The sequence below is a fragment of the Anomaloglossus baeobatrachus genome, chromosome 8 (genome assembly GCF_048569485.1).
Source record: "Anomaloglossus baeobatrachus isolate aAnoBae1 chromosome 8, aAnoBae1.hap1, whole genome shotgun sequence".
Classification (NCBI taxonomy): domain Eukaryota; kingdom Metazoa; phylum Chordata; class Amphibia; order Anura; family Aromobatidae; genus Anomaloglossus; species Anomaloglossus baeobatrachus.
The window spans coordinates 69376566-69401663 of record NC_134360.1 but is presented as its reverse complement, the minus strand read 5'-3'; the positions used below and the strand labels follow the sequence as shown (position 1 = coordinate 69401663).

General features: G+C 45.3%; 1 protein-coding gene across 1 annotated transcript in view; it reads left to right on the top strand.

Moving 5' to 3' along the window:
* The window catches only part of LOC142250023 (uncharacterized), a 31051-nt gene extending 16684 nt beyond the window's left edge, over window positions 1–14367 (top strand). The window contains exons 2-7 of the mRNA XM_075322087.1: window positions 5000–5132; window positions 5194–5362; window positions 10513–10657; window positions 10740–11605; window positions 12868–12967; window positions 14305–14367. Of these exons, the coding sequence (XP_075178202.1) occupies window positions 5000–5132; window positions 5194–5362; window positions 10513–10657; window positions 10740–11605; window positions 12868–12967; window positions 14305–14342 (1451 nt within the window). The 3' untranslated portion in view covers window positions 14343–14367. The remainder of the gene's footprint in view (window positions 1–4999; window positions 5133–5193; window positions 5363–10512; window positions 10658–10739; window positions 11606–12867; window positions 12968–14304) is intronic.
* Window positions 14368–25098: the final 10731 nt, after the last annotated feature.

The window sequence follows — 25098 nt, the reverse complement described above, 5'->3', positions numbered from 1 at the left end:
CATCCTCCCTAGAACTACACCGATTGATTCTCCAGTCAGCGCTACAGTTAAGGTTAAAGTAACTGTTTTGTATGCTGGAGGAGCATGTTTAACCAGCCTATTTCTTATGCTGGCTGTCAATGGGAACTGGAGATAATCATCATCCATTCCCAAAAGAGGAAGAGCATTCCTCATTGCTTCTTCCTTCAGCCTTTCCATGCCGTCTTTTAAGGTATACCAAGGTTTATCATTGATAGGAAAGTCTGCTTCTGATGGCTATTTGTCCAGAAAAGCATGGGCTAAGATCATGATTAAGTTTTGAGTACCATGCTCATTATGATCAACAAAATAATTTTTTATTGATCTCTGAATTACTGGGTCACGAGACATGGTGACAAATTTTGCCACGTCTCTGGCGTCAAAGAGCACTCCACCTCCTCCGAGATCGTGCACCCTGACCAACCAGGGAATTTCTCCTTCTCCTGGTTTTTGTCTAAACTGTGTTAAAATGCTATCAACTTCTCCCTGAGAGTAATCTTCAATGGTTACTCGATTTTTTTACATGAGGAATCGTTCTCTCATTTGTGGTGGCATTACCATCTTCGTCATATTGCAGATTCCCCTGACCATCCCGGACATGTTCCCGGATGATCTCATTCTCTGTCCTCTCTAAGCACCTCCTCACGGGATTAGCCTGAATCTTCCCTTTATGGTAATCCTCCTCATCAGATGATGATGAATCCCACACATCCCCATCCCAAGTATCGGGATCCCAGTTTATAGAAGCTAAGACGATACTTTTATGTACTTTGGTTTTATTTACCTTTCCTCTTCTTTTCTTGTACTTATTTTGAGCAATTTTTATGGCAGCTTTTTGTGCCACATTCTGATAATGTTCCAATTTATTCAACAGTCTGGTATTACATTCCAGAACTGTTTTCAGGCAACCTAATTCTATCATCTTTTGTTCCATCTGGGAACTTTTCTTCTGCATCTTTAGATTACGCTCATGCATTATACTATATGCACTTGCCAAAATCCAGATGTGCCGTCCTAAAGACACTACATCACCTGTTTTCACAGGCACACCACTGTACATTCACAACATCAGTAGCTTCACTACCCTTAAGCTTATCCTGCCATTGTTTGCGCCGTGCTAAAGACACTACATCACCTGCTTTCACAGGGGCACCACTGAGTACATTCACAACATCAGTAGCTTCACAACCCTTGAGCTTATTCTGCCATTGTTCTGCCAATCCACAATTGACCAATTCATGTGCTATAAGATTGTAGGGAGCCTCAATCCAGGTGGGGATCTCCACAACAACCTCCTTAACATTATCCTTACGTTTTCTGAACATTTTGACACTATGCAAAAAGATTGAAAAATATATCTGGAAATTTGCCAAATATATATTTTTAACTTCTAAATTACAAAAATTCGTTACTTACCTCTTATAGAAGTAATCCTGCCGACTACGCCAATTTATGTCTTGCTAAATTCTACTAAAAAGGGGGCTGAAAGCCCGTACTTACGAAGCGCTCACTGATATCCTAATCAGGCACGAATACTAATATTCTTTATAGCAAGATACTATTTATTTTAATAGCACATGAATAGTTAATGGTACATAGGCATTTAGAATCTTATATAATAGAAATATGCATCAACATTACTGTTTGTTGTAGCAATCCTTTCACATCAGAGGGAACTCGAGTTAATGATAAAGGAATCAACATCATGGCATCTTGCATCACAGGAACAGTGCGTACGTACACTTCAATGTCCTGGAAGGTTTTCCCTTAACATTAAGCGAGTTCGGTGTATTTTTTTATAGGAAAATATTGTAGGTTGGGTTTACATGGTCACCAGCATATGACAGCTGAGTCATGTTCATGTAACTTGACCACAAGCTGCTGTGGGCACCAGTAGCTTCCTGCACATTTCCTGCACATTTAGCCAGTGGTCAACTGGCCGACCACAGTTGACCATTGTGTTAGTGAAATATCGCAATGAGCCATAAATTTCATATGCAAGCTTCCTTAAACCTGTCTTTAAGCTAACCACAAGTTTCCGGCAAGTGGAACTGTGAATGTTACTTCCTTTATCTTGAAAACTGCTTCAAGACATGTATTCTTTGGTCATCATATTGGCCCTCCAAAGGACATCTCTTTGATACTGAATTATTGATAGGTCAAATAATATCTGGGATCACTCCTATCTTTTATGATTATGCCTATCTAATCACACATTCTTTCAGTCATATCACATTGGTATCACACGTGTCCAACTGCAATGCGAGAATTTCTCGCATTGCACTACTGCGAGAAAATCGCAAGTGAGAAGCCGGCCTTACACACACTGAGAAAGGACACAATGTCCGAAGCATGTCTGTGTACAGACTCTAGGCATCTCAGATGTTTGTGCTTTGAATTTGTTTTTACCCTTCTTGCATTGGCGATTTTTGTTTCTTAAGATATTGAAATAAAAAATCTATTTTAGAAGAACGGACGCTGGAGATTTTTCTTTATAATACCAAAGTTTGGTTCAAAACTAAAGGGTCCTTTACACGCTGCGACATCGCTAGCTTTATATCGTCAGGGTCACGTCGTTGGTGACGCACATCCAGTAGTGACATCGCAGCCTGTGACACAAAGGAGCGACTATCAACGAGCGCAAAATCGTTCAAAAACGGTGATCGTTGACACGTCACGCCTTTCCTTAATATCGTTGCTGCTGCCACCGGTACGATGTTTGTCGTTCCTGCGGCAGCACACATTGCTATGTGTGACACCGCAGGAACGACAAACAGCTCCTTACCTGCGTCCACCGGCAATGATGAAGGAAGGAAGGAGGTGGGCGGGATGTTGCGTCCTGCTGATCTCCGCCCCTCCACTTCTATTGGACGGCCGCTTGGTGATGTCGCCGTGACGCTGCACGCACCTTCCCCTTGAAGGAGGGATTGACGTCGCTGCACAGGTATGTGCGTGTGACATCGCTGTAGCGATAATGTTCGCTACTGCAGCGATCACCAAATGAAGCATGTACGACGGGGGGCGGAGCTATTGCGCTCGACATCACTAGCTATGTCGCAGCGTGTAAAGCACCCTTTAGACTTTAAATACAAAATGCTTGTGGCCAGAACTGCCTACATGATGTTCATAAATATTTCTAAAGGAGCTTCTGCCTTAAGTTTCAGATAAGTTACTTTTTTTTTTTTAATTTTAATTTACTGACTCTTGGCAAATAGGTTTCTAAAGAAAACAAATAATGTGCAAAACCATTAATGGTGCACAAGTAAAAGTACAATCCACCAAATGGTCATTAGAAATTTTTATTTCTCTTTCCAGATGTGCCAGTGAAGCACCCCAGGGCTTTGCGGTACTTGGTCCTGGGCAGTATATTTACTGGGACAGTTCACTGGGTGCCCGTTGCCCAGTTCTGTGACCCTGGGGGTCACTTAAAAGCTGTTATGTACAGGGGAATAATAAAGTTTTTGTCATGACACCACTTGCGGGTTGCGGCTATTTAGATGGGGCTGCCGCTGCAGTATCTCGCTACTGGGGCTGTGTTAATGGCAGCCTGAATGTTGGGCCCTCTGCAAGTAGGGCCGGGCCCCAGGGCATAGATGACTGTGTTGGTTGCTGAGGTCTGTTGATAATACTGGGTACGGAAAGAAGGTAGGCCACACAAGGGATTGCAGTGTAACTGGTTCCATTACGCAGTTATTTGCTTGCAACCCGATGGAGTCTGGTCCTCACCACTGGTCCCCCTAAGTTCCAGTGCCGGTGTGGTGACCTCCCTGCACCGGTCTCTGGTTGGTGGGTCCCCTTGGCTTGGAGCGTCTGGGGGGGCCTCATCCTGGTTGTCTTTCAGACTTAGACCGTATAGCAGGTAGAACCCTGTTGTGCCAGATCTGTCTCATTCCCAGGTTCTCCCGTCGTTACTGTGCCCTGAACTTTTAGGTCACTATGCAGATTTTATCAGGTCTGCCTTGAGCAATTTCCTGACCTAGGTCTCTGCACCCCACCGGTGCTATGGTTCTGAGAGTACTCCACCGTACTCATTCAGCAACCACACGCCTGAGCCTGACAGGTCACTGCTACTCTCCCGTCAGTACCATTTACGTCCGTCTCCTTTCACTTCCACATGCTGACTGTCTGGCCCCTCCTCCCTGGCCGTCACCAGTTTTGAAGGGGGAGACAGGAATTAAAATGACTGTTTTTGGAGTTACCGGCACTGGTCTGCTGGGTTCCTGCGGGTAGGCCCTGTAGCTCCTGATGGCTCAGGGGTGCTACACCAGCAGTCAGGGCTTGACATGCAACAAGATGGCCCCTGCCGGGAGTGTCCAGGAAAAATGCCCTGCTCTCCCAACCCCCCCACCCCCCCCCCCCCTACATATGCCCCCCTACCTTGATCAATTAACCTTTTAGCTGTCCAAATCTCTGTTCCACACTGAGGAACCATTCCACATCATGGACCAATTACCCAGTGTGTTTACCCTTGATGCCATGGTCATGTCTGTTTAGGGCAAGATCAAGTGTGGCAGATATTCATGAGTCTCAGTGGTGGTGTTTTGTATCGTGCATAAACTTCTCTAAGTTTGGGACATGTATTCCTCAGAAGTTTATCTGAAGCCCTCTTTCTCTGCCACAATTCTTTTTACTAGTAGGACTCTGCACATGAATGACTGAAGCAAAGTCCAGGTGCTTGGTGTACAGCAGAACTACCAGTTTGACAAGATTAAGATGTAACATCTTTGCCAAGAGTTGGCAGTAAAAAGCTTTTTATTTTATCCTTTAAATACCTGTCTGTAACATGTGATTAGTGCGATTGCCAGGAGCTGTAGCAGATCTGGCAATGGTGACTTCTATGCCCAGTGTTATCCTAATAAGAGATCAAAAAAAACTGATTTTTGATAGTTCACTGCTTATGATGAGAAAAATACTTGGACAGACTTGGGTTTTTACCACTCTTTCCAATTCAATGTTGTCTTTGATATCCCCCTTTTACCAGGCTCCATGTTCCAAGCATCGGAGGAGAGAGCTGACAGTGGATCTGTTTATTTCACACCTAAGGAGTCCCTTACGGGGCGATCTCAAAGAGGAAAATTGAGCAAATCTGACATTGGCTCACCAACTAATTTTAAGTAAGTCATAATTTGTCCCCCAGCTTTTTTTTTTTTTTTTTTATACTTTTCTTTACTCTAGCTTCCATGGCTTTTCTTGGTCTATTGCAACACTAACTGCCAACCTCTCTTCACACAAAACAGAGGTCTCTCTGGCCTTAGCCAAGACCCTGGCGTTTCACGTGGTGGATTCCAGCGCTCCCATCTGTAGGATGGCTCATATCTTCACACTGGAAACCCAGGAGAGGACTGTACTGCCAGTCACTTCTCTAGCTCTCAATACTTGGTTCACTTCAAATAGTCAACACTACTCGTTGGTGGCAAATTGATCTTTCCTCATGGCTTTGTCAATCTGTCCCTGGGACCCCCTGCAGATCTCTATTCTTCCTACAGGAAGCAGTGTAACAGCAAGCCTGGGATGCAGCACACAGAAGTAAGACACAGTGGTGACTTAACAGTATTAGGCTAGGTTCACACACTAAGTTTTTTTTTTTTTTTTTTTTTTTTTTTTTTTGACGCTGCGTTTTTGTGGCAAAAAACACACAAACTCACACGCAGCAAAAAAAATGCGGCAAAAACACATGCGGTTTTTACCTCAATTTGGTGCGTTTTTTGCTCATTGTGTCTTTGTTTTTGTTTTTTTTTTTTTTTTATCAGTGAACAATGCCATTATAGATTGTTGAAAAAAAGGTCTCATTTCCTTCAATATGTTCTTCATTCTCCACTAGTGTATGCAGGAGAGCAGACAGCTACAGAACTACAAGGATCAGCATGCTCCATACAGGACTGTATGCTGGAGGGAGAGGCAGGGGGAGCAGAACTACAAGGCTCAGCATCCTCCATCCAGGACTGTATACAGGAGTTTTTTGCCCCCCCCCCAAAAAATGACGTGGGCTTCGCCATATTTTTGTATGCTATCCAGGTACAGCAGGCAGGTACGGGCTGCCCCCAACCCCCAGCTGCCTATTTGTACCCGGCTGGGAACCAAAAATATAGGGAAGCCTTTTTTTTTTTTTTTTTTTGCTGGATCGTGCCTGCCAAAAAACTGTATGAAAGCAGCCTTAATGCACACATGTGGACGGGGGAAAATTTATTACAAGGAGAATCTTTTCAGTTTGTTGCTTACACTAACAAAAGTAGAGTAGCGCCCCTGAGACACTCGGGGCACTACAAGGAACTGCATCCTCTTGGGGATGCAGGACCTATGCCCTGGGACCTAGAGTATTAGTGCCGATACCACCAAAGCACAACTAAAATTCTAGTTCTCCGCTCCACAGTGGGCATAGTGTTAATCATGTAAGGGATGGTTTCCATGGAAAGTAACGAGTCCCTGGGATTAGCCAGCCTAGTGGGAGGGTTCAGTAGGGTCTAGGGAAGTGAGGCACACCCAGGAGAGATTTGCGGACGTGCCTGAGCTGGGTCTGTGCAACGGTGACCCGGGGGCACAGGGGAGAGGTCGCCAGGTCAGGTACTGGAGATACCGCTGGGACCGGAGCACAGGGCCCTAGATCAGGCGCCAGTTCTACACGGCTTGATAAATACCTGCCCGGTGAGGACACCTTCACGGACTTCACCAAACCAAATAATCCAGGGGCATCAGCAGTAATTTAGGATCGGGGTTTGTACACTTACCTCCCCACAGGGTCCTCATTGTCTGCCGTATGGAGAGACTTTACCCCAAAAGGGACAGTCGGGCCTCAAACGCTCCACGCTACGGGGACCCAACCAACAGAGTGGAGTGCTGTGGACAGAGCAACCTGGGTCACTACATTGGCACTAATACTCCTAGGGACCTGAACCAGCAACCCCTGGGTCCACAGTAAGACTGTTAAAGACAACCCAGTGTGGTCGCCGTTATCCCTAATCTCCCAGGCACAGCCCTACCTGCGGAGGGCCTAAGGCTAGGTTCTCACACTGCGTTTTTTTTTATGCTGCGTTTTTGTGGCAAAAACCGCACAAACGCACCCGCGTCAAAAAAACGCGGCAAACGCACGCATTTTGCCGCAATTTGGTGCGTTTTTTTGCTCACTGCGTCTTTTTGCGTTTTTTATCAGTGAACAATGCCATTAAAGATTGTTGAAAAAAAGTCTGTAATTTCCTTCTTCAATATGTTCTTCATTCTCCACTAGTGTATGCAATAGAGCAGACAGCTACAGAACTACAAGGATCAGCATGCTCCATACAGGACTGTATGCTGGAGGGAGAGGCAGAGGGAGCATAACTACAAGGCTCAGCATACTCCATCCAATAGTGTATGCAGGAGAGCAGACAGCAGCTGCAGAACTACAAGGCTCAGCATCCTCCATCCAGGACTGAATGCAGGAGTTTTTTGCCCCCAAAAAAATGACGTGGGCTTCGCCATATTTTTGTATGCTAGCCGGGTACAGCAGGCAGGTACAGGCTGCCCCCAACCCCAGCTGCCTATTTGTACCCGGCTGGGAACCAAAAATATAGAGAAGCCCTTTTTTTTTTTTTTTTTTTTAATTTCATGAAATTTAAAAAAAAAAAATGACGTGAGCGTCGCCCAATTTTTGAGTCCAGCCGGGTACAACTAGGCAGCTGGGGATTGGAATCCACAGTGCAGGGTGCCCATGCTTTCTGGGCACCCCCGCTGTGAATTGCAGTCCCGCAGCCACCCCAGAAAATGGCGCTTTCATAGAAGCACCATCTTCTGGCGCTGTATCCAACTCTTCCAGCTGCCCTGATGCCGGGTGGCTCGCTGGGTAATAATGGGGTTAGGGCTAGCTGTATATTATCAGCTGGCCCTAAACCCGAAATTCATGGTGTCACGCCAATATTAGACATGGCCACCATGAATTTCTAGTAATGATAAAAAAAAAACCAACACACAGAAAAATATATATTTTTTTATTAGAAATAAAACACAACACAATTAGTGACTCCATCTTTATTGAAATAAAGAACCCCCCTCCCCCACCCCCCTCCGCAGTAATCCTGGGTCAAGGGTCCCGCGCCGTCCAATCCTGATCTAATATAATCTGATGGATTTGCTGGAAGGCAAACCGATCAGATGTGTCTGCTTCTAGGGGCTGAAGCACATCACACATCAGCTGATTGTATAAACGCAGTTTATACAATCAGCAGATGCATCGGTGCAAAAAAAAAAATACTTATGTGCTGATTACCAGCAGCTCCTGGAGTGATTGGAGGAGTCTGATCCTGTCCGATCGCTGCAGGAGCTGCCGGTAATCAGGGATGAAGTCTCCTGACGCATCCGCTGATAGGTTAAACCGGCCGGGCGCCCGCGTCACCGCGATACTTACAATCAGCTGATGCGTCAGGTGACTGCATCAGGTGATCCATCGCCAGGTCCTGCATCCATCGGAGGTGTCCCGGCCGTCTGCACACAGCCGGAGCGGGGGTGGCGATACCGTGAGAGGAGATGGGAGCGGGCATGGCACCGGGAGTCTGCAGACAGGTGAGTATGAATTTTTTTTTTTTTTTTTTTTTTTCCTACTGTTCACTTTTGTTTTCGCAGCCACTTCCACCTCCCGCCCGAACATGGCGCCGCACGGTAGCATACATGCACAGGACTGGAGGTGGACGCAGCGGTGACAGTACCGGGAGGATTCACGCTTCTGTGTTTACTGACAGAAGGAATCCTCTTCCTGTACATGTCACTTTACTACCCACCTCCTGCGTTTATAGCTGTGTTTTTGGTCTTAGAAACGCACCAAAACGCAGCTATTTGCGTTTCTCATTGCGTCTTTCAACATCCCATTGCACTCAATGGATGAAAAGCGCAGTGAAAAATGCAGGAATTGACATGCTGTGTTTTTGTGGCACCACAAAAACGCAGCTGGACAAAAACGCTGTGTGCAGACAGCAAAAATGAAAACTCATAGACTTTGCTGGGGAAGCAAAGTCATGCAGTTTTCTGAGCAAAAACGCACCCGAAAACTGCGCAAAAACGCACTGTGAGAACTTACCCTAACACCATTGCTGTAATCACCACCAGCTCTGAGAGTACCCACATTTGTCAGCGGCGATTCTCGATCCTTGACCGCAAACCCGCAGGTGGCATCACATGACAATAACTCTATTCACCACTGTAAATATCCCCTTTTACAAATGAAGCCCCAGGTCATGGGACCGGGCAATGGCCACCAGAGTGACATTCCTATTTGTTACCTCCCAGGACAGAGTACCCCCTTCCCTGAGCACAACAGTAGCTCCTACAGATTCAGTGGATAAGACTCCTCCATAATGGCTCGTAGCCCATGTTAATGAGTCTCTCTATGGGCCTCTCTCTAGTCCCGGTCCTATAACCTGTCTCTATGGACTAGTCACTAATTTGTGGAACAAACTAAACTTAAATCACTATAATTAGTCCCCACATCAGGTACTGTATGGTGGCTGCAGGAAGTAACAGCCCGGCAGATTCGGGTCACCCACGGATGGCATCTTGATTGGCGATGTTTGCGCCTCGACCATTGTCTGGGTCGGGGGCTTGGCAGGTGTAGTGGAAGTATAGGTCTTGTGGGCTGTACTCAGGGACTTGGCAGGCGGTGCAGGGGATCTTGCGGACTACCTGTTCTAGTCTGCTCTGGAGCAGTCACTGTATCTCTCAATTCTACTGCAGGGGATATTTTTGCCTTCACCCCTGCATGCTTGTCCTCCGCTTCGCGCCAGAACCCTCCTTGCCAGAACCTAGTCACTTCCCAGGCGCTTCAATCTCCTTCCTCTCTCCTTGAATCTGACTGAACAGACAGATCGGTTTTTGCTTCCTAGGTAACTTCTAGTTTTCTGGCCAGCAGAGGGCAGTGTCCCACCATTAATCCTGCAAGGTTGTACAGACTGGGTCCACATTCCTTCAGCAGCACACTGTTGCTAGAACAATCTCTGCACCCACCCAACATGTGGTCAGCACACTTCAAAACTGCTTAGAATGGATATGTGGAGTTGCTACTGACTGTACAACTAACCCTATTGCATGTTGCCTTTACTCCACCAATTCTAAAAATATTGTAACACTTTGTACTGAAGGTCCTAATATTACATGAACACCACTCCCTGATCGGGTACTCATTTATCAACAAAACAAGCTTTGTAAAATATTCTATTAGCGGGTGGATTATAACAGTCCATATTGCCTTGTTCCTCCAAATCCCATGTTGGGCCAGTATGCCAAAGTTATGTATATTCAATAATGTGGTGTGGTGTGTGTCCCATCCATGTCCCTTTCTTGCAAGCCTCAAATATTGATGGCCAGAAGAACAGACATCCATTTTCGTTTTCTCTCCACAGGCATGTTACCCATGTTGGACCTAACACTGTACCAGGTTTTGATGTAAGTTCTAGACTTTCTTTAATCAAAATCGCGGGTTCATCCAAGTCGCACTTTTTAAATTAGATTTTCTTAACATTTTTTGTTTTTCAGCCTGGTTTAGACTTGGATATGTTGTTCTTTGACACCTGCCATGGTAAACATGACTTTGAAGATCAGGAACTGTCCCAGAAAATATTCTCCGTGCTAGGAAAGGCAGGAAGCTTGGAAAATGTGAGGAAGCAGACACGGAGAATGAGTATGTACTAATTTTTACACGTCTTCCAGCTTTGAATTATAGTGGTGACAGAATTTTTACTAAACCTTGTTCTTCACTTCAGCATCTGTGGACAGGCCAAGTGCACGGACCAGGTTGCGTTCTTTATCATCTTCAAGCATCACGCCGTCAAAAAGACAAATTGGTGTTCAACAGGATTCTCCACATGCTGCAAAAATTCTGGCACATGGTTCTCCACTATGTTACTTTTCATCTCTGAGCAAAGTGCCGCCACCTATGGAAGCTCCTCCACTTTTTAGCCACTTTGAGTCAAATAGATCCCTTCCTCCAATTCCTCCATATTTGGATGAGTTGTCCCAAAGCTTTTCTCCAGCTAACTTTCCTTTACGTTCTCATTCAAAGAAGGCATCTTCCCCTCCACAATCGCTGTTTACTAAAAATTCCATGAAGATGCCTCCCCCTCTGCCTCCAGTTACAAAAGGTGTTTCTTCGGGAACTGGTCTTCCTCCTCCAGACTATCCCTGTCCTGATTCTAACTTGGTCTCCACACCTTCACTTCCTCACTTCATTAGATCCTTAGATAAAATAAACAGCATGCCTGACATCTTTCCTCCATCTATCCCATGCCTTGAGCCACCTATTAAACTGGGAGATGTTCTATCGCCTCTACCTCTTGCACCATTTTCAAACACAAATTCCCAAACCATTCCATGTGTTCTCAAAGAGTGCCTGCCAATCACCGGTCCGATATCTGTTACAATTCCTCCTCCACCAACTCTCCCATTTGCAATTAAATTGTTCTCCGAGACCCCACTATACAATGGATCTGAGCGCTCACTCGTTTCCAGTGTCAATGAAAACAGTCACCCAGTAAGTGCACAAGACACTGTGGCTTCCATAAAGGAACCCGAGCAACAGAACAATCCTATGTTCTTGGATCAGATCAAGCAGGGTGTCCAGCTAAAATCGGTAAGTGTACAAACACTAAAAGTTCTGGCAGAGTGGCCCGGTCCTGCTACTGACACATTTTGACAGTCTTGTTTGGTGCTGGAAGAACAATGTCCTGGGGTATAACTATAATGGGTGCAGGAGCTGGAAGTGCATTGGAACTTAGGGGGCCCAAAAGGTCCATTTGACCTATATTACAATAAATATTAAAAGACCTGTGTTCGTTGCGGGTGGTATTGGGCCTGTTCTAATTTTTTTGCATTGGGGCCCATGAGTGTCAGTTTCACAACTATGTACTTTATGACATAGATAACTAGCATGGGAACATTGGGTTCTGTGGATTAGTTGTAACTAATAAAGTGAATCTGTCACTAGGTTTTTGGTAGACCCTCTACCCAGTAAGTGACATTGCTAGGCTGCTTGTTGTAGTTTTGATGGTTTATTTTATCTGCTGCTGAGCTCTGTATAATTCCACCCAGTTTGCTTTGTGCATAGGCAAAAAGCTGCCAACAAGTGGTGGACGTGGGGATATACAGTCCTCATGAATATGTAGGACTACATGGCAGAAGGTTTACTAGTGGTCTCCTGCTGATGCAGTACTTCTGATGAGTTATCTTATTGTCATGTTCCCTCTTGAAGACTCCAATGTTATTGTAATGTGATCATAGTCAAATTATAATGAGGGCAATCTGGGCTACCACCTGAGGCTCTGAGGGGAGAGATGCCATGGCCATATTGCCCTCATTGTTTTATGCGGCAACACGCTCTCCTCTTTTCCGTTCCCGTGATAAAGAAACACATGACAAGACCTGTTACTGATCAAATGTACAGTTCTGGTTACTGTTAAGTAAAGCTTTTGAAGAACTTATGGAATCCCTCTCCAAAGCGATCCGCATCTTGCTGCCCGCAACAGCATATCAGAGTGCAGAAGTTGCAGACCCCCCCCCCCCCCCCCCCACCAACTACTGCCCTGTCACAGTACAGCAAGCTACCCAGTAAGTGACAGAGCTGGAAGCAGGGTCTATATCTACATCTAGTGTTCATATTTGGTGGCAAAACCTTGACCCTTTCCCTTTTAAAGTTGATCCCGTTAGTGGGATATGTTACATTATTGAAATGGCGCAGTGTAGTATGTTACGCCTAGGTTAATCATTGGATAAACAGTTGTGAACAAGGTGACATCTTATGACTTCAGAGACTTTACTATACTATCCAAATCATTTTACTAAAAAAAAAAAAAAAAAAAAAAATTCTCTTCCATTTTTACCCCCCCACTGCTTTAGGTGACACAACCTGCAAAAGTTGAAGCCGGTGACTGTCTCTCCATTGTCACAGCATTAATGGATGTTATAAAAAGAAGGCACAAGGCTATACACTCATCAGGTACCAGTTAATAAGAGATTGAACATTGGTCATGGTGGGCATTTTTGTTTTGTAATCTGTGCCCTAAGGGTCACAACCAACCCAACAGGGTCTATTGACTGTTTTAAACGGCGTCGGTATGCTCTACTGTGCAGCATTATAGGTTATATATATACCTAACTGAGGTGGACAGCAAAATGTAGTTAGCGTTCTGCCTGCCTCTCACAGGCATATATAGACTAAAATGATGCACACTGACTGTCGGCACATACGCCTGTATCCTGTTTTGTGGGGTTCAAATGTAAACCCCTGATGCAGCCACTGAATGTAGCGGCAAACACCATGAAACCAAGCCTTGGGGGTTTTTAATTGAAGGGTTTTGCAGCAAAACACTAATTGCTGAGACTGAAACGCATGTATTAGCAGGGTCCAACTACTGGAACCTCAACTATTGATATGGCTTGTAAGGGGAGTATTGGGCTATGTTCACACTGCATCTTTTACTGCGGTTATTGGTGCAAATTTTATTTTTTTTTTTGGGGGGGGGCCAAAACCCCCCACTGCATCTCTGTGGCTTAATAAAAGATGGTGTGAACCTAGCCTTAAACTACAAAAAACTCACAGTGGAACCTTGGATTAAGAGCAACTTGGTTTGAGAGTTTTGCAAGACAAGCAAAGCTTTTTACAAATTTGTAACTTGGATTAAGAGCAATGCTTTACAATAAGAGCAAATACTCACCACACACTCCTGGATCCCTCCTTTCACCTAGCTCTGAACCGCTCTGGAGGTAACATTCTGTACATATGTACTGTATACACTGTACAGTATGCTATATAGCATGTCTATCAATTTGCATTTGTGGATACAGTATTGTACTTTGTGCTAACCGGTACAGCACATTGCTTGTACCTCCCGTACGCCAACAATTGTATTGTAACCTAATGTGCAGTTTAATTTTGTTTTTTACTGTACAGTATCTTAGTGAACTGTAATTTTATACAAATACAGTACACTTTGTATTACTGTAACTTTATATAAATACAGTAAATTTTTTGGGTTGTGGAATGAATTGTCTGCATTTCAATTATTTCCTGGGGAAAATTCGCTTTGATAAAGTAACTTGGTTTAAGAGCGCACTTCCGGAATGCATTATGCTCTTAATCCAAGGTTCTACTACGTGTGTGTCTCTATTGTGCAGAAACTGTAGTTTTAAAGAAATATTCTAACTGGGATACTTGGTGTAGCCAGAAGGCTCAGCACAGTTTCTGCAGGGGTTGGGGGTTGGGGGGAGGGGGTTGGATTGACAATCACTCTAAGGAAAGTTCTATGTTAACCTTGTTCCATCATTTTGTTTCAGATGAAGATGAAGTAGAAGATGATGAATGGGATGACTAAGATTTCACTGTAGAATGAGATGTTACATTGTTTTTGTGTTGTAAGCTATAAATTAGTTTTTTATATTGGTGTAAATAAAGATGGTAACCTTTCATGTTGGCTTTTTTTTTATTTTTTTTATTTATAATATATCTTGCCTCTGTAGGTAACTTAATGCCATGCTAGGTCCACCCTCTTACACTATGGGGAGATAAGGTATGCACACCAGTGACTATGGAAGGGGAATACATGGAATAGCAGAAACTGCTGTGTGAATACTGACATGAAAAATTCAATAGCTATTTGTAAAAATGAAATGTGAAAAATGAAACCTGCATTACTGCCATGAATATATGAATAAAGAGAAATTTAGCTACTGAATTGATCAATGCAGAAGAGCCCCAACACTACGCCAAAGTATTTCTCTACGTTGGGGTCCCTAGCTTGTGTGTGTCCTCTCATGCAGTTAAAAAACTTACCGTGTATGGGAGGCTGAGACCCAGGCTATATATGCGTATAATGTGGATTGGCAATAGGTGTGTATGGGGAGGGTTCACAAACGAAAAACTACTAACATTAAGGAATAACGTTTGGAACTCCATTCTATGTCTGAACTGGGTGCAAAAAACCTAAAAAACATCACTATGGGGAGATAAGGTATGCACACCAGTGACTATCCACCCTCTTACACTGTCAGCATAAGTCAGCGCATGCGCATTACAGGTTGTCCTAAGTAGGGCAGTTTCTTTCATCGCACAAGCGGAAGACTTGCATTGCTGTGTGGATGATGTGGGTGGCTCCTCCATCAATCAAGGTTGTGATTTTGCTTGTAGAGGAGGCACAGCAATGTCCATGTTTTACATTAAAAAAAAAAACAACAAACTTTCATTATGAAATAAAGATATTGCTGATGCCAAACTCAGTGTCAGTTGATGGATAAAAATGGGTTATACTAAATATTGCCGGTCATGTGGTGGTGCATATCAATTTGCGAACCATATGTACTGTAATTATGAGGTTGCTGCTGTGTTTTAATGCAATGCTGACATCTAGTGGTTGTACAACAATACACATTTTTTTAATATATTATATAATTTTTTTTACCATAGATTTGCCTTTTGTGAAAATAAGTCAAAATAGATCCTACAAGTTTTAAAATATATATGTAAAAGGGGGTGTCGCATAACAAACTATATATAACCCTTAAAATTACGTACTTTATTAATATACATTAAAATCCACAACCCTTGTGCAAAATATTTCAAAAGGGAAAAACAAAGGGAGGAGGGTAAGATGCTCACCCTTTACATTAGCCCTTCCTCCTGTCCACTACCTACCGCGGGGGTCTGCACCCTAATGCCTGCGAATAATGGCGCCCCCACTCAGCGGTGGCTGTCCCTGAAATGACCCTCAATAGACCCTCCACAAAGTGATGAAAAATAGATAGGGTTAAGAGTCATAAACTGGGTACACACATTCACAGTGGACAGGTAGAATGGAACAGCTGCACATGAACCTCAGATTTAGACCAACATCAAATATCACTGGTGATTCTGGGGGTAATACTTCAGACCGATGGACAGATCCGATGTACTGAATATCAAGTACCACTTGTGCTTCCAAGGGCAGAAGTACAAAACAATGGATATGTGGCCCTGTATAGCCCCAAACAACCTTGAATACCAGGAAACAATTGCATACGCCTGATATTCAAAACCACTCCTTGGTACGCCTAATTGGTGAAAGACAGAATATAGTGCATAGTGCAAAAACAATGTGCAAACTTATGAGCAGGATCTGGCCTCAGATGCCAATCATACTAAACAGCCAGTCTGTCCATATATAGAATAAATCATACCAAGTGTGATACCATGAATCAACCAGTATTGACATCAAGATAAAGGGCCCCCCTTTATCTTGACATCATGCTATCCTGAAACCAATTGGCAAGCCTGACATCAAGCCTCCTGAAGATCCATGTCTGGAGAAACGCGTTGAGGCGTGATTGGGGCCATTCTGGGAAGCGCACATGAACTCTCCCCACAGATAAGTCATTGACTAACTTGCATGACCAATACTGGTTGATTCATGGTATCACACTTGGTATGATTTATTCTATATATGGACAGACTGGCTGTTTAGTATGATTGGCATCTGAGGCCAGATCCTGCTCATAAGTTTGCACATTGTTTTTGCACTATGCACTATATTCTGTCTTTCACCAATTAGGCGTACCAAGGAGTGGTTTTGAATATCAGGCGTATGCAATTGTTTCCTGGTATTCAAGGTTGTTTGGGGCTATACAGGGCCACATATCCATTGTTTTGTACTTCTGCCCTTGGAAGCACAAGTGGTACTTGATATTCAGTACATCGGATCTGTCCATCGGTCTGAAGTATTACCCCCAGAATCACCAGTGATATTTGATGTTGGTCTAAATCTGAGGTTCATGTGCAGCTGTTCCATTCTACCTGTCCACTGTGAATGTGTGTACCCAGTTTATGACTCTTAACCCTATCTATTTTTCATCACTTTGTGGAGGGTCTATTGAGGGTCATTTCAGGGACAGCCACCGCTGAGTGGGGGCGCCATTATTCGCAGGCATTAGGGTGCCGACCCCGCGGTAGGTAGTGGACAGGAGGGAGGGCTAATGTAAAGGGTGAGCATCTTACCCTCCTCCCTTTGTTTTTCCCTTTTGAAATATTTTGCACAAGGGTTGTGGATTTTAATGTATATTAATAAAGTACATAATTTTAAGGGTTATATATAGTAAGTTTTAAAATATAAAAAAAATCACCATCCTGCAAAAAAACAAGCCCTAATATGGCTCATTTGGCAAAAATATTAGTTTCTGTTGGCAGAACATGGCAAAGTTTTTTTTTTTTCTAATGAATTAAGCATTTTTGGTGTGCGATAGCAGCAAAACATTAAAAAAAAATACTAAAATATGGGATCTCTGTTCACGCCAACATTAAAAGCTCATGCACACGTTGCGTAATTGCATGCACTGCAACGTAAATTCATGCGTCCCCTGCAATCTATGTAGATTGTGCATGAGACGTCCGCACTTTGCTTTTATGAACGCAGCGATTTGGATGCTAAAATTTTGACCCAAATCCGTGCGTTCATAAAATGACTGTCAATTTGTGCGCTCTGGATGCAGCTCCCACACTATGGTGGGGGCAGCATCCAGAGCGCATGAAATTGGGTTGTTTTTTTTTTTTTTAATACAAAACCATCAATTATGCAGTATTTCTGCAGTGATTTGAAACACACATGTGCTGGCAAATCACTGCAGAATAAGCAGCAGTTACATGCGCATGAGCCCTAAAGAATGAATCCGTTTTATACCTAATACCGCACGGTAGTCCGTGCATAGTTAAAAAAAACTATTCTTTTACTGCTATTTGTTCTAACTAGCAAAAATCAAAACAAAGGATCAGTTTCCATTTAGCTTGTGTATTCCACTGAGCACTTCCCTGGCCTATCAGGTCGTCACAGGGTATTGTGCAATCTGCCCTTCTGTTTCTTTTGTCCAGCCCATGGGAGTGTCTGATGACCCTCTTGCATCACATCCTGGTATGTTCATTCCAAACCAGAGTTTTTGAGAACAACATCCCTTATTGGATTGGAGCTACTAGGAGCAAAGTCTTCTGACCACGTAGTAGCTTCAGAGGCAAGCATCACTGGAGAATTACAATGCCAAGTACTTGGATTACTGCACTCTGCATGTCCTAACCTTTGGAGAAAACCACCATTGTTTCATCTCAGCATGTGCATGTTTCACTCTGGAGCGCTCTGGTCCTGTCTGCCCCACCTATAGGAAAAACAAAGGGAAGATTCTCACAACCTCACAACTACGCACCTTCCATCGCCTTAAAGTGGGGACAGAACAGTCAGAAGACTGCTTAAGAGCTCAATACCCCGGCTACAGACCCCCTAAGAACCCTGTAACTTACCATGTAATCTGCCTAGCAACAAGCCTTGTGCACTAGTCTGCCTGCACAGTGCATGCCTGGACAAGCCTAAGGGGAAGCTCTCCCATCTGCCACATCCTGTCACCTCTGCTTGCATTGTAAAGGGACAGTTTATGCACCTGCTGTTTCCCTCTAGCCATACCACTTCTATAGACTTGCAGTACATTATACCTCATTACTGCGCATCGCTGCACTGCGAACCCCAAGTTTTGCTAAAGACACCTTGGGAATCTCATCAGGGAGTCCTTGTAGAGCTGCACAACGATTTTTGGACCCCTATTCAAAAGTCAAGTTTCTTAAAGAGACAGTACACCTTAAATCAAAATGGCCGAAAAAGACCTTGGACAGTTCCCCACTGCTGAAACAGAGCAAATACAATATGATACTGTCCATTATGAAGCCCAGGAGGCAGAGCCCACGCTTTCAGCAGACCAAGTTGTCCGACCGAAGCGCTCTTCCAAACCCACGATAAAGGCCACTGAAAGCTCATCTTTCATAGTGTGATAGTTATGTGAACACCTGGAGGAACAGTGGGAACGAGTCACCTATTACATGTCAAGACTTGAATTCTCATCAGGTGATGCCACATGCTTACAAGCCGCTCTGGAACGGCTGAACACAGCTCATGAAAGATACAAGAGACTGTCAACAAGGTACATTACCTTTCTAAAAGACTCTAAAATTGATGAAGCTCTTTCAGACCTAAGCAAGGCAGAAGAGGTAGACAAGGAAAGAGATGCCAAGGTGCAAGATGCTATAGACAAGGCAGAACACCGTATCTCTCACCAGCAAGAAACCAGATCACACCGATCAACCTCATCTAGACGTTCCTCTCGGTCATCCGGGTCATCATCCTCAAGAAGCTCAGCCCTGAGCAACAGGATACTAGAGGCCCGCATAAGAGCAGAGGAATCCAAGGTGAGACGTTCCTTCACAGAAAGAAGTAGAGGAAGAAGCCAAAAGGACAGAAGCAGAAGCCCTTGCAGAAGCCGCTAAAGCAGAAGCCAAAAGGGCAGAAGCAGAAGCCCTTGCAAGAGCAGAAGCCGCTAAAGCAGAAGCCAAAAGGACAGAAGCAGAAGCCGCTAAAGCAGAAGCCCTTGCAAAAGCAGAAGCTGCTAAAGCGGAAGCCAAAAGGGCAGAAGTGGAGGCTCTGATAAAGATTCTTCGGTCACAGATGGAAGAGGAAGTTGCGCTAGCTAAAGTGAGACTACTTGAGCAAGCATTGATCCAAGGTCCTGATCCAGCTCACTCGCCACCACTGGAAGCAGACAATCCAGTTGATCGCACAAGAGACTATGTACTGAATCAGTTACCTGTAGCAACCCCGGTTTGCAGTCCCATCCAAGCCGACAACACCGAAACCTCCAACTTACCTCTACCAGTGCTAGTGCCACCTAAAGCACCCGAGCAAATTAATAACAGTCACCAAGAGGTGCCCTCTCAAACACAGTCACCACGGCAAGATGGCAACCAAGTGTTTCCTGACCCGCTTCCACAGCTCAAGCAGCGGTCATCAGAATCTACAGAGGCTAAACCACAGCTCAACCCTGCAGCAACGTCATTTTACCCGGGAACATCTCATCCATTCACGCCAGGCAGCCCATACGCCCCAGGGGCATCACGAGTCGTCGTGGCAACAAGTGGTGAAAAATCAGATATGTCTGAGTTTGCCAGGTTCATGGTGAGCAGAGAGCTAATCAACACTAGTCTCACGAAATTTGATGATCGTGCAGAGAGCTACAGGGCCTGGAAAGCAACTTTCAAGGCAGCCATCGCCAATCTCAACTTCACTGCAGAACAGGAGCTCGACCTCCTGATCAAGTGGTTGGGCCCAGGCTCTACAAACCGTATCAAGAGCCTCAGAACCGTCTATGTGGGACAAGCAGAAGCAGGTCTCGCTGCTGCATGGCAAAGACTGGAATGCACCTTTGGCAGCGCAGAAGCAATAGAGAAAGCCCTATTCAAGAGACTGCAGGACATCCCAAAGATCAACCTTAAAGAAGTCCACAAGCTTCAAGACCTAAGTGATCTGCTCATGGAGCTGGAGCTCGCCAAAAGAGATCCTCGTCTGTCTGGGCTGTGCTACCTGGATACAGCCCATGGAGTGAACCCAATCGTGGTGAAGCTGCCATACAGTCTGTAGGAGAAATGGGCAACGTCAGTCTCAAGGTACAAAAGAATGCATGACATTACCTTTCCCCCATTTATTCAGTTCTGCAAGTTCATCGATGAGCAGGCCCAGATGAGGAACGACCCCAGCCTCGACTTCCTAGAATTCAACACTTCGGCAGCTGCAACATCATCATCAAGGTATGAAGGTGCCATACACAAACGCAGAGACATTAAGAACACTGTGAGTGTTAGGAAGACTGAGCTACCACCACCTGCAGCACACACAGATAAACAGAACACCATCTCCTCACGAGAAGTCTTTCAATCAAGAATGTCCCATCCATAAAAAACGCATTCACTGAACAAGTGCAGAGGGTTTAGATCCAAAACCCTACAGGAGCGCAAGAAAGTCCTCACAGCTTGGGATCTGTTTCAAATGCTGCGCATCACTTGAGCACATGGCCAAGGACTGTAAATACATCCTCAAGTGTGAGGCGTGTCATAGTGAAAAACACGTTTCAGCCATGCACCCAACCCAGCTAGCTAGAGACACACCGGCTGCAGTCACCACCACTCCAAGTCATGGCGGGGAGCCCAAGAATCAGACTGACACCACCACAGCCGTCTCCTGCTCATGCTCAGAGGTATGTGGAGAGGGCCAAACACAGCAATGTTGTGTCCGAATATGCCTCATCAAGGTTTATCCCGAGGGACATCCAGAAAAGGCAATGAAGGTGTATGCCATCATAGACGACCAAAGCAACCGGTCCCTAGCAGGAACCAAATTCTTTGAAGCCTTCGGAATTAATGGACCATCAGAACCCTACACTTTGAACACCTGCTTGGGTCGCATAGAGACTAGCGGCAGAAGAGCCCAGGGATTTATTGCTTCTCCTATCAATGGGAAGACTGAAATACCTCTACCAACGCTCGTTGAATGTGACCAAATACCCAGCCACAGGAATGAAATTCCTACCCCAGAAGCTGCATTTCATCAACCACACCTAAGACACCTCGCTAGTGTTATCCCACCTCTGGACAATAATGCAGAGATTCTACTCCTGATCGGCAGAGACAATCTAAGGGGTGCTTCACACATAGCGAGATCGCTACCGAAATCGCTGCTACGGCACGGTTTTCGTGACGCAACAGTGACCTCATTAGCGATCTCGCTGTGTGTGACACTGAGCACCGATCTGGCCCCTGCTGCGAGATCGCTGCTCGTTACACACAGCCCTGGTTCGTTTTCTTCAAAGGCGCTCTCCCGCTGTGACACACAGATCGCTGTGTGTGACAGCGAGAGAGCGACGAAATGAAGCGAGCAGGGAGCAGGAGCCGGCATCTGGCAGCTGTGATAAGCTGTAACCAGGGTAAACATCGGGTAACCAAGGTGGTTACCCGATATTTACCTTAGTTACCAGCCTCCGCAGCTCTCATGCTGCCTGTGCTGCCGGCTCCGGCTCTCTGCACATGTAGCTGCAGTACACATCGGGTTAATTAACCCGATGTGTACTGTAGCTAGGAGAGCAAGGAGCCAGCGCTAAGCAGTGTGCGCGGCTCCCTGCTCTCTGCACATGTAGCTGCAGTACACATCGGGTTAATTAACCCGATGTGTACTGTAGCTAGGAGAGCAAGGAGCCAGCACTAAGCAGTGTGCGCGGCTCCCTGCTCTCTGCACATGTAGCTGCAGTACACATCGGGTTAATTAACCCGATGTGTACTGTAGCTAGGAGAGCAAGGAGCCAGCGCTAAGCAGTGTGCGCGGCTCCCTGCTCTCTGCACATGTAGCTGCAGTACACATCGGGTTAATTAACCCGATGTGTACTGTAGCTAGGAGAGCAAGGAGCCAGCGCTGAGCAGTATGCGTGGCTCCCTGCTCTCGTGGTTATGATCGCTGCTGCGTTGCTGTGTTTGACAGCTAAGCAGCGATCATAACAGCGACTTACAAGGTCGCTGTTACGTCGACAGAAAATGGTGACGTAACAGCGACCTCGTTGTCGCTGTCGCTTAGTGTGAACCAGCCCTAAGGGTACACAAGGTGCGACAGCAGTGTAATGGGCCTGACTATACACCATACGCCCAGAGACTGGACTTGGGATGGGTAGTCATAGGAAATGTGTGCGTTGATCGATCAGAAATTGATTCCTTCAAGACTTATGTGCATGGAGATGGGCGCACAACCTGCTTAAAGCCATGTCCTCATCACTATGGAGTGAAAGAGAAGTCTCCAGACACAATACAGCTACCTGACATCGCTTCTTCTCTGCATATCGACAACTTGGGAAGATCAGTCTTTCACACAACCAAGGACGACGATAAAGTAGCCTTGTCAGTAGAGGACAGAGAATTCATCGGAATAATGGACTGTGAGTTTTCTAAAGACAAAACCAACCATTGGGTCTCTCCATTACCCTTCCGATCTACCAGGGTAAGACTCCCAAACAACCGAGCTCAAGCTCAGACCAGATTTAACTCTCTTCAGCGTTCTATGAACAGCAAGCTTGCAATGAGAGAACACCGCGTCGCCTTTATGGACAAGGAAGTCTGCAACAACCTAGCAGAACCTGTACCAGCCGAACTGAATCCAGCAGATCACGCAACTAGACCTACGTTCTTTTGCTAACTCTTCTTGGCTTACAGGTCCAGAGTTCCTGCTGAGACAGTCAGAAGAAGGTGTCCAGGAAGCCTTCAGCATCCTAGATCCAGACAATGATCCAGATGTCCGAGCTGAAGTAAATACCCTGGCCACCAGCGCAGAAAAAACTTCCAGCCTCGGTTGCCAACGTTTTGAACGTTTCTCCAGCTGGATGAGGCTCGTCAGGACTGGCGCTAGGTTAGTGCACATCGCCAGATGCTATCATACGGACCTTAAAAACAGACTGTCATCGCTGGCATGTCTGCCACAAACCCCTTTCTGCTGAGGACATCTCCTATAGCGAGTCCCTCATAATACGCCACCTCCAACAGAGTGAATTCGCCATAGAATGGAAGTGTTTATACAACAAACAGCAGATTCCATTAAGAAGTCCTCTCGCCAATTTAAACCCAGTCATCGACAGTTTCGGCTTACTGAGAGTTGGTGGTCGTTTAAATCAGGCTCATCTTGGAGTTGCAGAACAAAATCCTCTCATCATTTCCAACAAACACCATGTTAGTCTTGCTGATCCGACACCACCATGAAAAGACTGAACACCAAGGCAGGCAAATTACAGAAGATGCTTTACGGTCTGCAGGCCTCTGGATTATTGGAATGAAGAGACGTGTAGCACAAATACTACACGATTGTGTGCACTGTCGTAAAGCGAGAGGAAAACAACTGTACCAGCAAATGGCTGACTTGCCTACAGACAGACTTTCTACAGAGCCACCTTTCACCTACGTGGGCCTAGACGTTTTTGGACCATGGATGGTGTCCACACGCAGAACTCGCGGAGGCCAAGCAAACAGCAAGCGGTGGGCGGTGTTATTCACCTGCATGAGTGTTCGAGCCGTTCATATTGAGGTGTTAGAGTCCATGGATACCTCCAGCCTAATCAACGCCTTGAGAAGGTTCCTTGCCATCAGAGGACCAGTGAAACAGCTGAGGTCTGACCGTGGAAGCAACTTCGTCGGTGCATGTAGAGAACTGAACATCGACACCAAACCTATCCAAGATCAGCTGGCAGAGAAAGGTTGCACCTGGATCTTCAATCCCCCTCACAGTTCTCACATGGGAGGCTCCTGGGAGAGGATGATCGGGATTTCACGCAACCTCTTGAACTCCATGCTAATGGACGTCAATTCCTCAAGACTCACACATGAGACTCTAGTCACTCTTTTAGCTGAAGTCTCAGCCATTATCAATTCAAGACCCCTTGTGCCGGTGACCATGGATCCAGAAACACCAACCATATTGACTTCTACTATTCTTATTACCCAAAAAACTGACAACGCGGTAATGCCCAGTGGAGAGTTCACCCACGCGAACACTTATCAAAAACACTGGAAACGGGTTCAATACTTGGCTGACTACTTCTGGAACCGATGGAGGAAGGAATACCTCACCATTCTTCAAGGAAGAAAGAAGCGACATCCCAAGCCGAACCTCAAGGAAGGAGACCTAGTCCTCATGAAAGATCAGACCACAGAAAGGACTGACTGGCCTATGGGACTAATTACTAGGATACTGCCTAGTCAGGACGGCAATGTTCGGAAGGTGGAGCTAAAGGTCATCAGGAAAGGTGAGACGAAGACCTTTGCAAGGCCAATCCATGAACTTGTTCTGCTTTTGCCCATAGAGAGCGTCTCTACAGGATGAACGCTACCGGACCTGAACTTTGAGCCATCCTTCTTGTTTTGGACTCAATTGAGCTTGTTTTTGCATTTAACATGCCTTTCCTTTCAGGTTGTATTATGGACTCAATAGTGAAATCCCCAAAGTGAATTTCAGACGGGGAGTGTGCTGTTTCTATTTGTCTTAGTTAAAACTGTTATTTAATGTTTTTCATGCTTGTCTCTGCTGCCATCTACTGGTCAGACCTTTCTGCTCCTCTGTTTCTTTTGTCCAGCCCATGGGAGTGTCTGATGACCCTCTTGCATCACATCCTGGTATGTTCATTCCAAACCAGAGTTTGTGAGAACAACATCCCTTATTGGATTGGAGCTACTAGGAGCAAAGTCTTCTGACCACGTAGTAGCTTCAGAGGCAA